This window comes from Agelaius phoeniceus, chromosome 22 (genome assembly GCF_051311805.1).
Source record: "Agelaius phoeniceus isolate bAgePho1 chromosome 22, bAgePho1.hap1, whole genome shotgun sequence".
NCBI classification, from domain to species: Eukaryota; Metazoa; Chordata; class Aves; order Passeriformes; family Icteridae; genus Agelaius; species Agelaius phoeniceus.
The window spans coordinates 1,382,881-1,395,808 of record NC_135286.1 but is presented as its reverse complement, the minus strand read 5'-3'; the positions used below and the strand labels follow the sequence as shown (position 1 = coordinate 1,395,808).

At 62.8% G+C, this 12,928-nt stretch overlaps 1 protein-coding gene across 4 annotated transcripts; it reads left to right on the top strand.

Annotated features, from left to right (window-relative positions):
* Positions 1–1,189: 1,189 nt before the first annotated feature.
* Positions 1,190–10,886, top strand: LOC129130027 (CYFIP-related Rac1 interactor A-like). Of its 4 annotated transcripts, XM_077189640.1 has the most exons (13): positions 1,191–1,360; positions 3,921–4,005; positions 4,545–4,625; positions 5,888–5,967; positions 6,448–6,569; positions 8,149–8,254; positions 8,596–8,732; positions 8,837–8,914; positions 9,021–9,137; positions 9,232–9,311; positions 9,407–9,533; positions 10,166–10,236; positions 10,317–10,886. In XM_077189640.1, exons 4-13 carry the CDS (start codon positions 5,895–5,897, stop codon positions 10,378–10,380), a joined length of 975 nt encoding a protein of 324 aa, XP_077045755.1. In that variant the 5' UTR covers positions 1,191–1,360; positions 3,921–4,005; positions 4,545–4,625; positions 5,888–5,894; the 3' UTR covers positions 10,381–10,886. The 4 variants fall into 4 exon arrangements, with proteins under 4 accessions (XP_077045756.1, XP_054504210.1, XP_077045755.1 ...); XM_077189641.1 differs by lacking the exon at positions 4,545–4,625 and having other exon boundaries at positions 1,190–1,360; XM_054648235.2 differs by lacking the exon at positions 5,888–5,967 and having other exon boundaries at positions 1,190–1,360.
* The last annotated feature ends 2,042 nt before the right edge of the window (positions 10,887–12,928 follow it).

Genomic DNA, 12,928 nt, shown 5'->3' with positions numbered 1-12,928 from the left:
CTGACCACACCGACAGAGCACCCACTGGAGCACCCAGCTGAGCCCAGCACCCAAACTGGGGCACCCCAAAACCTGCATGAGCCCGGGTCCGAATAGGATATTGGCCCTGGGTTTGCAGAGGGGACAACAGGGTGTCTGGAGGGGACACAGCCGTGCGGGCAGCGCTGGCTCAGCCACAGCTTTTCCCTCCCCACTCCTGCAGCAGCATCCCCCAACACCCCAACACCCACCCGCGGGGCGCGGAGCTGTCGGGCGCTGCCCGTTCCTGAAAACCTCCAAAACCTCCCCATGCAGCGGCTCCGAGGAATGCACAGGGCTGCAGCTTCCCCCAGCGGCTGCGGGCGGCAGCAGCACGGCCCGGGGGGCTGTGCCCGATGGGGGAGACCCCGCAGCCCCCTCTGCCTCTGCAGCCCCCCACGAACCGCGGGGGGCTTGGGGAGCAGGAATCACGGCTGCTTACCCCAGACTCCCGACAGCTCCTGTCCCTGAGCCAGCGGTGACGCTGCCGGTGCTCGGGGCACTGCCAGCCCCTCCGAGACCCCCCCCAGCACAAAATTGCCTGTAAAGGAGTGAGGAGCTGTTGTCACCCACCCCATGGCCCTGAGGGACAGCTCCGGGTGCCACTGGGCAAGCTGGACCCGGGGTGACCCCAACACTGGGGGTGCCTCCTGATGTCCCCACTGTCATGCCCAGCGCTGGTCTGGGAAAAGGGGGGAGTTGGGGTAGAAAAGCAGAAATAGCCCAATTTGGGGGTTCCTTTCCTCCTTCATCACCCCTGAGGGAACAGCTCTGTGCCGGTTCTTCCCCCCAAACCCTTTCTGCCCCGTCCTGGGGGAGCTGGTGAGGCACAGAAGGTGCTGCCTGCCCCAAACAGGGGTCCTGGCACGGGGGTCGGGTTTGTCCTCGCTGCGGTGGCACCAGGTGGGGTCGGTGTTTGTCCCCCTCCCCCGAGAGGGGACCGGGCCAAGCGGCGCCACCCACAGGCTGGGGCAGGAGCAAAGGAATGTTTGGATTTTCCCTCCCCTTTGCGTGAGCTGGGTCTGGCTCTGATGTGGGGCGACCCTCTCGATGTCCCCGCATCCCCCAAACCCAGCGAGCAGCACGCAGACCCCTCTCCCCGCCAGGCCGCAGCGCTCTGCCGGCCGGCACGCAGGGGGTTAAACATCCCCGTCTCGCTCACACTTGAGACGTCACCGTCACCAGTGGCGTGGGGGGGCCGGGGGGCTATGGTGGTCTTTGTGGTGCATTCGGCAGCTGGCGCAGGGCGGCTCACGCACACGGCGGGCGGCTCGTCCCGCAGCACCCGCGCACTCCCGACCGCCGCCACCGCCTGCCCACGCCGCGGGCTCCCACGGCCACGGTGAGCGCGGGGACAGGGCTGCCAGCAGGCCCGGGGACAGGGCAGGGCGGGGGGTGTCCCCCGGGGACCCCGCCGAGAGCCGCCCCTCTCCGCGCTTTGCAGCCCCGGGAGCGGGGATGGAGCGCTGGGCGCCGCCGGGCTGGGCGATGCCGGGCTGGGCGATGCCGGGCTGGGCGCCGCCGGGCTGGGCGATGCCGGGCTGGGCGATGCCGGGCTGGGCGCTGCCGGGCTGAGTGCCGCGGGGCTGGGCGCTGCCGGGCTGGGTTCGCCCCACCCGGGGCTGCTGCAGGGTCCCCGGAGGGTGCGGGCGCTCGGTGGGTGCTGCGGCTCGGCTCCCGGCAGGCGGCCCTGCGGTAAATGCGCGGCTCAGCCGCAGCCGCAGCCGGGCACGGGGGAGCCCCCGCAGCCCCCCAGCCCCACTCGAGGGGGGCTCGGCTCCCTCATCCCTCCGGACACGGAGCTGCCCGAAGCGGGGAGGGGGCACCGCGCCGGGACCCCCAGCTCCACCCTGCCGCGGTTGATCCTGGGGTGGGATCTGGCCCCCGCACCCCCATTCCCGGCATGAGCTGTGCCCCCCCCCCCCCCCCCATGGAAAATCCTTCGGGCACCGCTCGCCCGAGCCTGCGGCGGCTGCGGCGGCGCCGGCGCGGCCATGGGCGGGGGGCAGCGGCCGGCGGGGCGCGGCGGCGGCGGGGGGCACCCGGTGGGCACCGGGCGGGCGAGGGGCTGCGGGGAGCGGGGCCGGGTCAAGGGGAAGGGGCAGGGAGCCCCCGGCCGGGGCTGCGGCGCTGCACCAGGCTGCGGTGCCCAGGGCGATGCTGCAAAGGGACACAGCCCCAAAACGGTGACACGGGGTGGCCTGAGCCCGGGGACATCGCTGCCCCTCCGGGCACTGCCGGCTCGGGGGAGGGATGCTCCTGGATGCAGCATTTGGTCCTGCCTGGAGCAGGAGTGCGGGCTCAGCGCCCCGGCTGGGTTGTCCCCATGGAGGTGACACCGCCGTGGGTCCCCGTGGGGCAGGATGCTCGTGGGGAGCAGGGGGAGGCGGCGCCGCGGGAACAGGGGCAGGGTCTGGAGCGGGGCTGGGGTGCAACGAGGGCACCGCAGGGAGGGACAGGAGCCGGGGCCACCTCGGGTGTGGCTGGGGACAGGGAGCCGGCTGTTCCCAGCCCTCCTGTGGCAGCGCGTTCCTCTGCGAGCGCTGCCGGTTTGGGGGTGACTCTCCCAGCGGATTTGGGGTGCACAATTCCCCCAGTTCAGCAGTGAGCAGCACTGGGGGGAGCCCCTCGCCCTCCCCCACAGCCCCCCTGGGAGGGATGTGCTGTGGCCCCCCGGGCCAAGTGTCACTGGGGGGTTTAAGCACCTGGGACCAAGGAAAAGGGGTAAAACAGGGGCTGAACCCCAAGGGGAGCCCCCCTTACCCCAGCCCCAGGGGCTGCAGCAATCCCCAAACCAGCCCCTGGCACCAAACCCCTGCACCACGGCTCTGGGGTCACCCCGGGGTGTCCTCACACCGGGGACCCACCCGTGCCCCTTCCCTGGGCACAGGCAGAGTTCAGCAGTGACAAATCCCAGCCCCAAGCTGCCCGTCAAGGACAACGGTGGCACAGGCACGAGGACGCCTGCACGCCGGTCACAGCCTGTGTGCCAGGGCCAGGGGCCAATCTCCCACCCCAGGGACCCCCCTGGCACCCCAGGGACCTCCCAGCACCCTTTAAAAACAGCCCAGTGCTCAGCAGGATGAGCCTCGGGGTCACTGCACCAGAGCAGCTCTGGGTGTGTTTGGTGCACCCCAGTTACCCCAAAATCCAGCTGCACTCAGGCTTGTGCAGCCCCAGTGCAAAGCCAGCACTTAGTGGGCCTGGGAGGAGGAGGAGGAGGAGGAAGGCAGAGCCATCACTGTTGATGCCAAGGGTCTGTGCCGGGCTGGGGGGGCACAGCCCCATTCCAGGCACGAGGCCACCCCATTCCTCCCCTGCTGCTCCAGCTCTCCCTCTCCCCTTCCCCAGCCTCATTAATTAAACCCCAGCACTTAATTACAACCTGCTGAGTCCCGTGGCTGCTTCCTGGTGCCTGCTGACACCGTGGGGTCAATCCTGACCCCCTCCATCCATGTAGGAAAGGTGGGGTGCAGGGAATTGGGGGAGAGCCCCGTTGCCTGCAGGATTTGGGTTGTGGCTCATCGGCAGTAAAGGGATCTTCACACAGCGCTCAGGAAAGAGCAAACCCAAGCACTGGAGCTGGCAAAGTCATCCCTGGGGATCTTGGCCTCTCCGAGGAGGGATGGGGACAGATGGCTCCACTCTGGGGTTGTCCCCGAGCTGCTGGCAGGTCCCACAAGGGGTGATGAGGGACAGGGGATGCTCAGCCCGATGCCTGCTGAGCTCCTGGTGCCAGTAAAAAACAACCAAGGGAAATAAGGCGAAGGCTGGTGGCAGCAGGAGATGGAGGGGACATCCAGTGTCCCGCTGTGCTTCCCCTCCTGGTCACCCACCCATGGGTCCCCAGGACAGGGAGGTGCCCAGGGGGTGCCCTGACCCTCCTGCCCTCCTGCCCACAGGTCCTTGCTGGCCCATGAAGTGACCTGGGCGGGTGGCACAGCCCCTGCTCCTGCCGTAGCCACCGCTGCCACACCAGGCACTGAGGTAAGGACCCGAGGGCAGGGCTGTGGGGTGGGTGGGATGCTCTGGCACAGGCAGCAGAGCCCCAAACAGGGTCTGTGGGGCACAATTCCCATTGGGGTCTTCCCCTGTCCATGGGGGATGCCCACCCCCATAACCCAGGGGAATGGCATGACACCATGGGGCAGCCCCCCATCCCTTGGGGATGCCAGGGCTGGGGAACTGGGGTGTCTCAGGGGTGGCAGCCTGGCCAGGGCTGCCCCAGGAGCACAAGGCCCTCGCCCCTCTTCCCTTCCCACCTCTGGAGCTGTCAGAAGTGCTGGGAGAGCTGTCACATTCCAGAGAATGGTCACGGCTGTGTGCCCAGCCAGGAGGAATCGGGGTGGGCACAGGGAGGTGCTGTGGTGGTGGCCCCTGGGGACTCAGGGGTGTCATGGTGGTGGCCCTTGGGGGCTCGGGGGTGCTGGGGTGTCTGGCTGGTGTCCCCTGGGGGTTCAGGGGTGCTGGGGTGTCCAGCTGGTGGCACCGGTGCTGTTCCACTCTGTTCTGTTTCTCTCGCTCAGGTCTGCTGGCCATGGGCAACCTGATAAAGGTATTGGGCAAAGATTTAGAAAACTGTCCTCATTTTTTCCTGGATTTTGAAAGTAAGTCCCATGAGCAGGGTGGGCATGGGGAGGGCGCCAGGGCTGCCACCGCAGCTGCTGTCCAGAGGATGGGGACAGCCACAGTGTCCCCAAGCAGCCCCATGTCCCCAGGTGCTTTGGGGCCCTGAAAAAGTCTCCAAAATGGGGCAGAGTTCTGGGACTCCAACCCTCAGAGTGGGGCAGATGTCCTGGCAGAGTGGTGGGATGCAGGATGCAGCAGGCACACACCCAGTGCTGTTAGCTGATGTCCCTGACTGTGCCAGGACAGGGACAGCCTGCGGGCTGGGAAAGGAGGAGGGAGTGCTCCAGGGGGAGGGAGTGCTCCAGGGGGAGGGAGTGATCCAGGGGGAGGGAATGATCCAGGGGGAGGGAGTGATCCAGGAGGAGGGAATGATCCAGGAGGAGGGAGCGATCCAGGGGGAGGGAGTGATCCAGGAGGAGGGAGTGATCCAGGAGGAGGGAGTGATCCAGGGGGAGGGAGTGATCCGTGCCACCTGCACTGCTGGGAAGGTCAGTGCGGCGGCTGCAGCCTGCACCGAGGGAAGGGGAGCAGGGACCTGCCTCAGCTTCCCGTGGATCGGGGCTGAGGGCCAGGAAAGGACAGCCCTGGGCCTCCCAGGCTGGGCACGGCGGGGGCAGGATGCCAGGCCAGGCACAGCCCCAGGGCTCCCCTGGCTCCTGCAATTCCTCCCAGGGCACAGCTCAGAGCAGGATTGAGGAGGGTGAAAAGAGTGCAGTGACATCTGCCCGCCCCAGCTCCATCCCCAGCGGATGCACAGCTCCCCGCACCACCTCTGACTCCAGCACCCCCCAAAACACCCAGGGCTGGGGTCACACAGCCCCCCACTCCCACGGCGAGGAACCTTCCTGCTCCTCCTGGCTCCTTTGAGGCAGCACAACCTTCTCCTGCCTCCAGCCCCCTCCACAGCCCCCCGGCACAGTTCTGGGGGCTCCCCAGGACCCCTCTGCACTAGAGTAGGGGTTTGGCTGTAGCCAAACTCCAGGGACTTCAGGGATTTCTCGGCGGCTTCTCCTCCCTTCGCTCCTCCCTCTCCATCACCCATCCGCCAGCGCTCATCACCATCGGGGGGGAAGAGGCTGCACCCGGGGCCGGGAGCGGCTGCGGGGTCACCCCCGGAGCCCCCGGGGAGCAGCGGGGGGAGGACGGGGCTCCGGCCGCCGCCGCTGCCCCCAGCCCAGCACCTCTTCCCCGGGCTCCACCTCACCATCATGCTTTTTTCCTCTTGTTTCTTCTCTTGCAGGTTTCACATGGGGAACCTTCTAAAAGTGTTGACTTATAACGAACTTGACCAAGGCCCTAATTTTTTCCTTGACTTTGAAAGTGAGATGGGATTTTTATTTTCCGTTTTCGTTCCGTACTTAATCCTGAGTTCCACATCCACACCATTTTGAGTTCTTTGTCCCCAGTCGCCCATCGCATCGCGCCCATCCCAGACGTCCTCCCCCACCTTTGCCATCCGGGGGTGTCCCCGGGGAGGGGGGCCAGGCCCGTGGCTGGGGGCTGTCGCTCCTCACCTCTCCCTCCGGGGCTCTTTGCAGCCCCTTGGGGCCGAGGGGATCCCTCGTGGTGAGCAGCACCGCGGGCACAGGGCAGCCAGGACTCACCCCCAGCCGCCCCCCGCTCCACGGCTTGACTTGAGCTGGGGCAAGGAGAACGGAGCAGGGGCAAATCCGGCCAGGAAGGGCTGCGGGCCGGCGGGGGAGCCGCGGCCGGGGGTGCTGGCACCCCGCTCTGGCTCTGTCCTCCCCGGGCCCCGCTCAGAGCCCTCCGGGTTTCTCTCCCCGGGGCGCTGCCCTGCAGATGCGCAGCCCACGGAGGCCGAGACGGCGGTGTGGAACCAGGTGAACGCCGTGCTGGAGGAGGCGCAGACCATCCTGGCCGAGCTGCAGTCCTACACGGGCGCCGGGCAGGAGATCCGAGAGGTGGGTGCTGTTTTGGGGAGATAATCAAAACTCGACAACTTTTGTGAAAGTTGTAAAGCTGGTATGTGTCGCAGACATCTTTTATGAAAAATCCTTTCCTTAGGATTTTTCCTCCTGAGAAGCTGAGAGGCCTCAGGAACAAAACATAAACAATGGTTATCTGCTGCTGTGGAACGCAACAGGTGGATCTTTGATTGGCCCATATTGGATGTTTCTAATTAATGGCCAATCACAGCCCAGCTGGCTCGGACAAGGAGTCCAAGCCACAAACCTTTGTTATCATTCCTTCCTATTCTATTCTTAGCCAGCCTTCTGATGAAATCCTTTCTTCTATTCTTTTAGTATAGTTTTAATGTAATATATATCATAAAATAATAAATCAAGCCTTCTGAAACATGGAGTCAGATCCTTGTCTCTTCCCTCAACCTGAGATCCCTGTGAACACCATCACAGGTGTGTTTATTACAGCGCTGGACGCATGTGGGAATGGTTCCCCTAAAATGTCATGCGTACATCTGGGAACTTCAGGTCTCTTCTTATCCCCCTCTCAAATACATATGCGTACAATTTCACAATAGGTTCATACATATTCATTTTCACGAATTTCGTGTGACATTTGCTGCTAGTTCTTCTTTATCAGAAAGAATTCCTAGGTCAGGTTGAGCTGCTCTCACAGCAGTCTCTGTCTCTCTCTATCACCCTCTGTCTCTCCCCCCCATATCTTTGTCTTTCACTGAAGCAGTTTCTCTGAGCCTAGGCCTTGCAGTCAGGCTACATAGCTATGCTTTCTAACCACAGACTCGACTCAAAAATGTACATTTCACCTAAATAAAAATGGATTTCTACCCTGGAAAATTTCCCCTCTGCCTCAGCGCAGCCCCGGTGCCCGCACACCCTCCGGGGCTCGGGGCAAGCGCTGGCGCCCTCCCTGTAGGAGCATCAGGGGTGGCACAGTCGGGACAGATGGAGATGAGAGATCTCTGCAGCCAGGGCTGGGAACCTGGGGTTTATTGCAAAGGGCCTGGGTGCAGGGCCCTGCTGGGAGCTGCCAGGCACAGCTCAGAGCAGGCCTGAGAGAAGAGAGGGGAGAGAGGATGAGAGGGTAAGAGAGCAAAAGCGTAAGAGAGTAAAAGGGGTAAGAGAGTAAAAGGCAAGGGAGCGAAGTTCCTGTTACATTACAATAAATCATCTTCTGTGTTGAATATTCTGATTCTCGCTAACCAATCTAGTACAATATACAAATTATATAGCATTTCTATACAGCCTATAAGAATCACTACATTACCATACTGTGCTACATTTTAAACCCTAAAAACTCCTCTTTGGGCCCCTTCTGCCAAGCTGCCGGGGTCTGCTCAGACCCTTGGACCTGCCTGCAAGCAGAGGGGATTGTTTGATCAAAAGGGGATCACCTTCAGCTGGCCACACCATTGTTTTCTCATTGTTCAGTAACTAAAGTATCTCAAAGCTTGCTTTCATTTCAATCTCGCTTATAGTTTCCATAGTCTCAAAATCTTTTGCCAGACAATCATATTTATGAGGCTCTCCTGTTTCATCTTCCCCAACACTCCCCTCGCAGGCCATCCAGAACCCCGGGGACCTGCGGCTGCAGGAGCGCGCCTGGAGCGCCGTGTGCCCCCTGGTCGCCAAGCTGAAACGCTTCTACGAGTTCTCCCTGCGGCTGGGTGAGTGCCCGAGCTCCCCTGCGTCCCCCTGCGCGTCCCCAGGCCTGCCCGTGGAGCGCCTGCTCAGCTCGGGATGCTGCGCCGTGCCTCAGTTTCCCCTCGGCCCATGGGGGCCTTCACCAAGACCTCCAAGATCGATGTGAGCGGTCTTGGGGTCACAGCTGTGGGGTCGCAGCCGTGCCGCAGCAGCTGGGATACCTGGGGTCCCTCTCCCTGGCTTGAGGATGGGGAGGAAGGGGTATCTCGGGGGTCTCGGGGCGGTGGTGCTCACTGGGGGCCGCAGGATGAGGGAGGAGGCGAGGTGGCGGTGCAGAGGGGGACCGGGGGTGCTCTGTCCCCAGAGAACGCCCTGCGGAGCCTGCTGGAGGCGCTCACCAGCCCCCCCTACGCCCCGACCCAGCACCTGGAGCGGGAGCAGGCCCTGGCCAAGCAGTTCGCCGAGATCCTGCACTTCACCCTCAGCTTCGACGAGCTCAAGGTGCCTCCCCGTGCGGGGTGACAGCGAGGGGGGTCCCCACACCAGGACCCTGCGAACCAGCAGAGTCCCTTGTGTCCCCTAACCCTGGTGTGTCCCCCCCTCAGATGACCAACCCTGCCATCCAGAACGACTTCAGCTACTACAGACGGACCATCAGCCGGAACCGCATCAACAACCTGCAGGTGGGAGGACTCTGCTGCTCCCCCGGCCTCCCCCAGGGGTTCACAGGGCTGGGGATGGCTTTGGGGGGGCTCAGGCACCGCAGTGACCCCCAGCACACCCCCCCAGCTGGATGCAGAGAGCGAGGTGAACAACGAGATGGCCAACAGGATGTCCCTGTTCTACGCCGAGGCCACCCCCATGCTGAAAACCCTCAGCAACGCCACCACCAAGTTCGTTTCGGAGGTGAGGGGGACTGGGGGGACCCTCAGGAGGGGCAGAAACCCCCTCCAGCCACCACACATGGGGGAAACAGCAGCTGGGACCTGTTGGGTTTCAGAACAAGACCCTCCCGATCGAGGACACGACCGACTGCCTGAGCACCATGGCCTGCGTGTGCAGGGTGATGCTGGAGACCCCGTGAGTGCCCCACTTTGGGGTCTGGGGGGGACAGCTTGGTCCTGGGGTCCCTGTGCCACCCCTGCCAGGCTCAGGCAGCCTCTCTGCTCACCCAGGGAGTACCGGAGCCGCTTCACCAACACCGAGACCCTGCTCTTCTGCATGAGGGTGATGGTTGGTGTCATCATCCTCTACGACCACGTCCACCCCGTGGGGGCCTTTGCCAAGACCTCCAAGATTGATGTGAGTGGTCTTGGGGTCACAGCTGTGGGGTCACAGCAGCTGGGATCCCTGGGCTTGAGGATGGGGAGGAAGGGGGATCCCAGGGGTCTCAGGGTGGTGGTGGTCACTGGGGGCCTCAGGACGAGGGGAGAGAAGGGAATCTTGACTCCATGGTTCAGAAGGCTGATTTATTATTTTATTATATATATTATTTTATTATATATTATATTATTATATATATTATAATATATATTATATTATTATAATTTATTATGATATATCTTTTATTATATGTATTATTAAATATTATTATATAATATATATTATATATATTATATATTAAAACTATACTAAAAGAATAGAAGAAAGGATTTCATCAGAAGGCTAGCAAGCAATAGAAAAGAATGGAATGATAATAAAATCTTGTGGCTGACCAGACAGTCCGGACAGCTGGGCTGTGATTGGCCATTAATTAGAAACAACCACACGAGACCAATCCCAGATGCACCTGTTGCATTCCACAGCAGCAGATAACCATTGTTTGCATTTTGTTCCTGAGGCCTCTCAGCTTCTCAGGAGGAACAATCCTAAGGAAAGGATTTTTTAGTAAAATGTGTCTGTGACATCACAGCCCCTCTCTGTGCCCCCAACAGATGAAAGGCTGCATTAAAGTCCTGAAAGACCAGCCCTCAACCAGCACCGAGGGGCTCCTGAACGCTCTGAGGTGAGACGGGGGCTTGGGGACACGGCTTGGGGACAGCAGAGAGGGCGCGGGGCTGTGACCGGTGTCCCCTCCCCATCCAGGTACACCACTCGGCACCTCAACGACGACACCACGTCCAAACAGATCCGGGCCCTGCTGCAGTGAGGGCGGGGCCGCAGTCACCGTGTCACCCATGACCATACAGCTCATTTTGTACCGAGGGAAAAGGGACAGCGAGGAACGCACAGAAATGCTACAAACAAATCAAAACGGGCCTGGGCTCCTGCCCCCCTCCCCTTCCCCTTCCCGCCCCCAAATCAGCACCTGCTCCTGGACACGAGGTGTGGGTGGCACCGTGGGGACACGGGACAGAGGCCAGGCAGGAGAGACCCGGGCAAGGCAATGCTGGTGGGGCTGGCAGCACGGTGCCCATGGCACGGGGGCACCCTGGGGAGGGGGCAGGTGGTGCCCCTGTCCCCATCCTGGTCCCCAAGAGGAGGAGGAGGAGGAGGAGGAGAAGGAAGAAGTATCCCTGTGGATCTGCACTGACTCTGGAGGAAACGGCTCAGTCTCACCTGGTAGATTTTTAATATGAGCAATTAAATCCACACTCACCTCTTCTTTTCTACATTTTTTTTTTGGGTGTGAAATAAAATGACATTTAATCTGTTCGTGGCTGCAGCTGTGTCCCATCCCGTGCCACCACCGTGGCCCCTCTCCGTGACACCCTGCGGGACAAACGCCACATCCCACAGTGACCAGGAGCGACAAGAGGGACAAGAGCGACAAGGTGCCCCCCGAGCCAGCCCAGCCCAGCTCCCTCCTTCCCCAGTGCAGCTGCAGACTGGGAGGACTGGGGCTGGAGGCCGGTTCTGGCTGCCGGGGCCGCTGTCTTTGCCGGCAGATGGCCCTGTGACACCGCGACAGCGCAGCCCGGCTGGCCCCACCCGTGCCAAGGCAGCCCTGGGGGCGCCCACCCGTGCCAAGGCAGCCCTGGGGGCGCCCACCCGTGCCAAGGCAGCCCTGGGGGCACCCACCCGTGCCAAGGCAGCCCTGGGGGCGCCCACCCGGCCTCGCACCCGCAGCCCCCCGAGCTGGGGGAGGCTCCCGCAGGGCAGGACCCCGTGCCAGCCCCTGGGTGACACAGCCCCCATCCCCAGGGTGTCCTCAGGGTGGCTCCGATCGGTTCCCTGGGGTTTGGTGTCCTGCCAGCCCGCTCCTTCCCGCCGCCTTTCCCGCCTGGCACAGGGCAGGAACGGGCACCGTGACCCCCCCTCTCTGTCCTGCCTGTCCGGGGGGTGACAATGGCACCCCACGGGTGACACCACAGCCCCAGAGCCTCCTGCAAGGCGGCTCTGGCAGGCTCTGCCTCAGTTTCCCCGCTGCCCCCCCGTGCATGCTGGGGGCACATGGGCAGCGTCCCTGAGATGGAATTCCTCAGGGTGCCGCCATGGGGACCCCAAAGCTCCATGGACCCCCTCCCCAGCCCCAGGGCTGCCCAGAGGGGACAGAGAGGAGGGGGGACAGCCCCCAGCCCCTTGGGCAGCGGCATTTCCCGGGATTGGTGCCAGGATCCTGCCGTGCCCGGCCGGCTTTGCCGCCAAACGCGCCGAGCTCCCGCGCGGGGCGGGACAGGGACACGGCTCTTGCACAACCCCGGCCAACAGCTCCTTTTATTTTTAGCCTCTTGCGACATTTGGCTTTGCCACAGCCACCTGAAATGCTGCCAAGGCATCGGATGGGCCACGGGCTCCCCAGAGCCCTGCCCTGCTCCTGAGCTGCTCCACGCTCGTGCCTCAGTTTCCCCGTGAGTTCCTTTGACCCACTGGCCCTGTGGTGGCAGCGGTGCCAGCCAAGCCCTGCTGAGCCCAAATGGAGCCCAAGGGGTCCCATTAAATCCCCCCTCAGGACAAGGATCCCACCCGGGAGCTGAGGCCAGGACAGGCTCTGTGGTGGCTGCAGCTGCTGCGTGTCTGCAGGAGCTGCTGTCCCCAAGTGACACCGTCCCCCAGACGGTCCCTGGCCCATCCCAGGAGTGTCCCTGCAGCGTGGGAACCGGGCTGGGAAGAGGCAGGACAGCGTCACCACGCGGGACCCGCCACCAGGATGCTTTAAAGCCACCAGAGGGTGTGGGCACAGACACCAGCTGGCCACCGGTGCTGGGAGAAGGTGGCAGCTGTGTCCCAGTGTCCCTGTGCCGGTCAGGCCCTGGCACAGAGCCCATAACATCCCCCCTGGGGTGCCCCTTGCTTGTGAGGGGAGGGATGAGGCCAAATTCGTGCCACATCCCAGCCCTGACTGTCCCCAAGGTGGCATTTTCAGGGCAGAGCAGGTGGCATGTGCCACCCTGGCAAAGGGCAGCACTGCACGGGTGAGGCTTTTCCTGTGGGAGCATTTCAGAGCCAAAACCGGGTGAGAAAAGGGAACCAAAGGGGATGTACAACACCCTGAGCATCAGAGCTCAGAGCTCTGGGGACAGTGCCACCCATGTGGGCAGCAGTCAGGGCTGGAGCCCTGGCAGGGGCTGCTGGAGGCAGCACACAGGGGGATGCAGATCGGGAGGTGCTGCCCGTGCACCTCTCACTGCTGGACACGAGGATTTGAGTCCCCCTGGAGCCCTGGATCTGCCTCTGCTCTGCCTGGCACCCAGACTGCCAGCACCGTGTCAAAATGCCAGTGTCCAAGGGAGGGGACTGGCCCGGGGACAGGCAGT

What these genes read in the sequence shown, in the direction of transcription:
- LOC129130027 (XM_054648233.2), top strand. Translation starts at nt 5,856, where the DNA reads ATGCTTTTTTCCTCTTGTTTCTTCTCTTGCAGGTTTCACATGGGGAAC. An exon ending in CGAGTTCTCCCTGCGGCTGG is followed by an intron (nt 8,255 to 8,595) that starts GTGAGTGCCCGA and finishes CTCTGTCCCCAG; the next exon opens with AGAACGCCCTGCGGAGCCTG. An exon ending in CCACCAAGTTCGTTTCGGAG is followed by an intron (nt 9,138 to 9,231) that starts GTGAGGGGGACT and finishes GTTGGGTTTCAG; the next exon opens with AACAAGACCCTCCCGATCGA.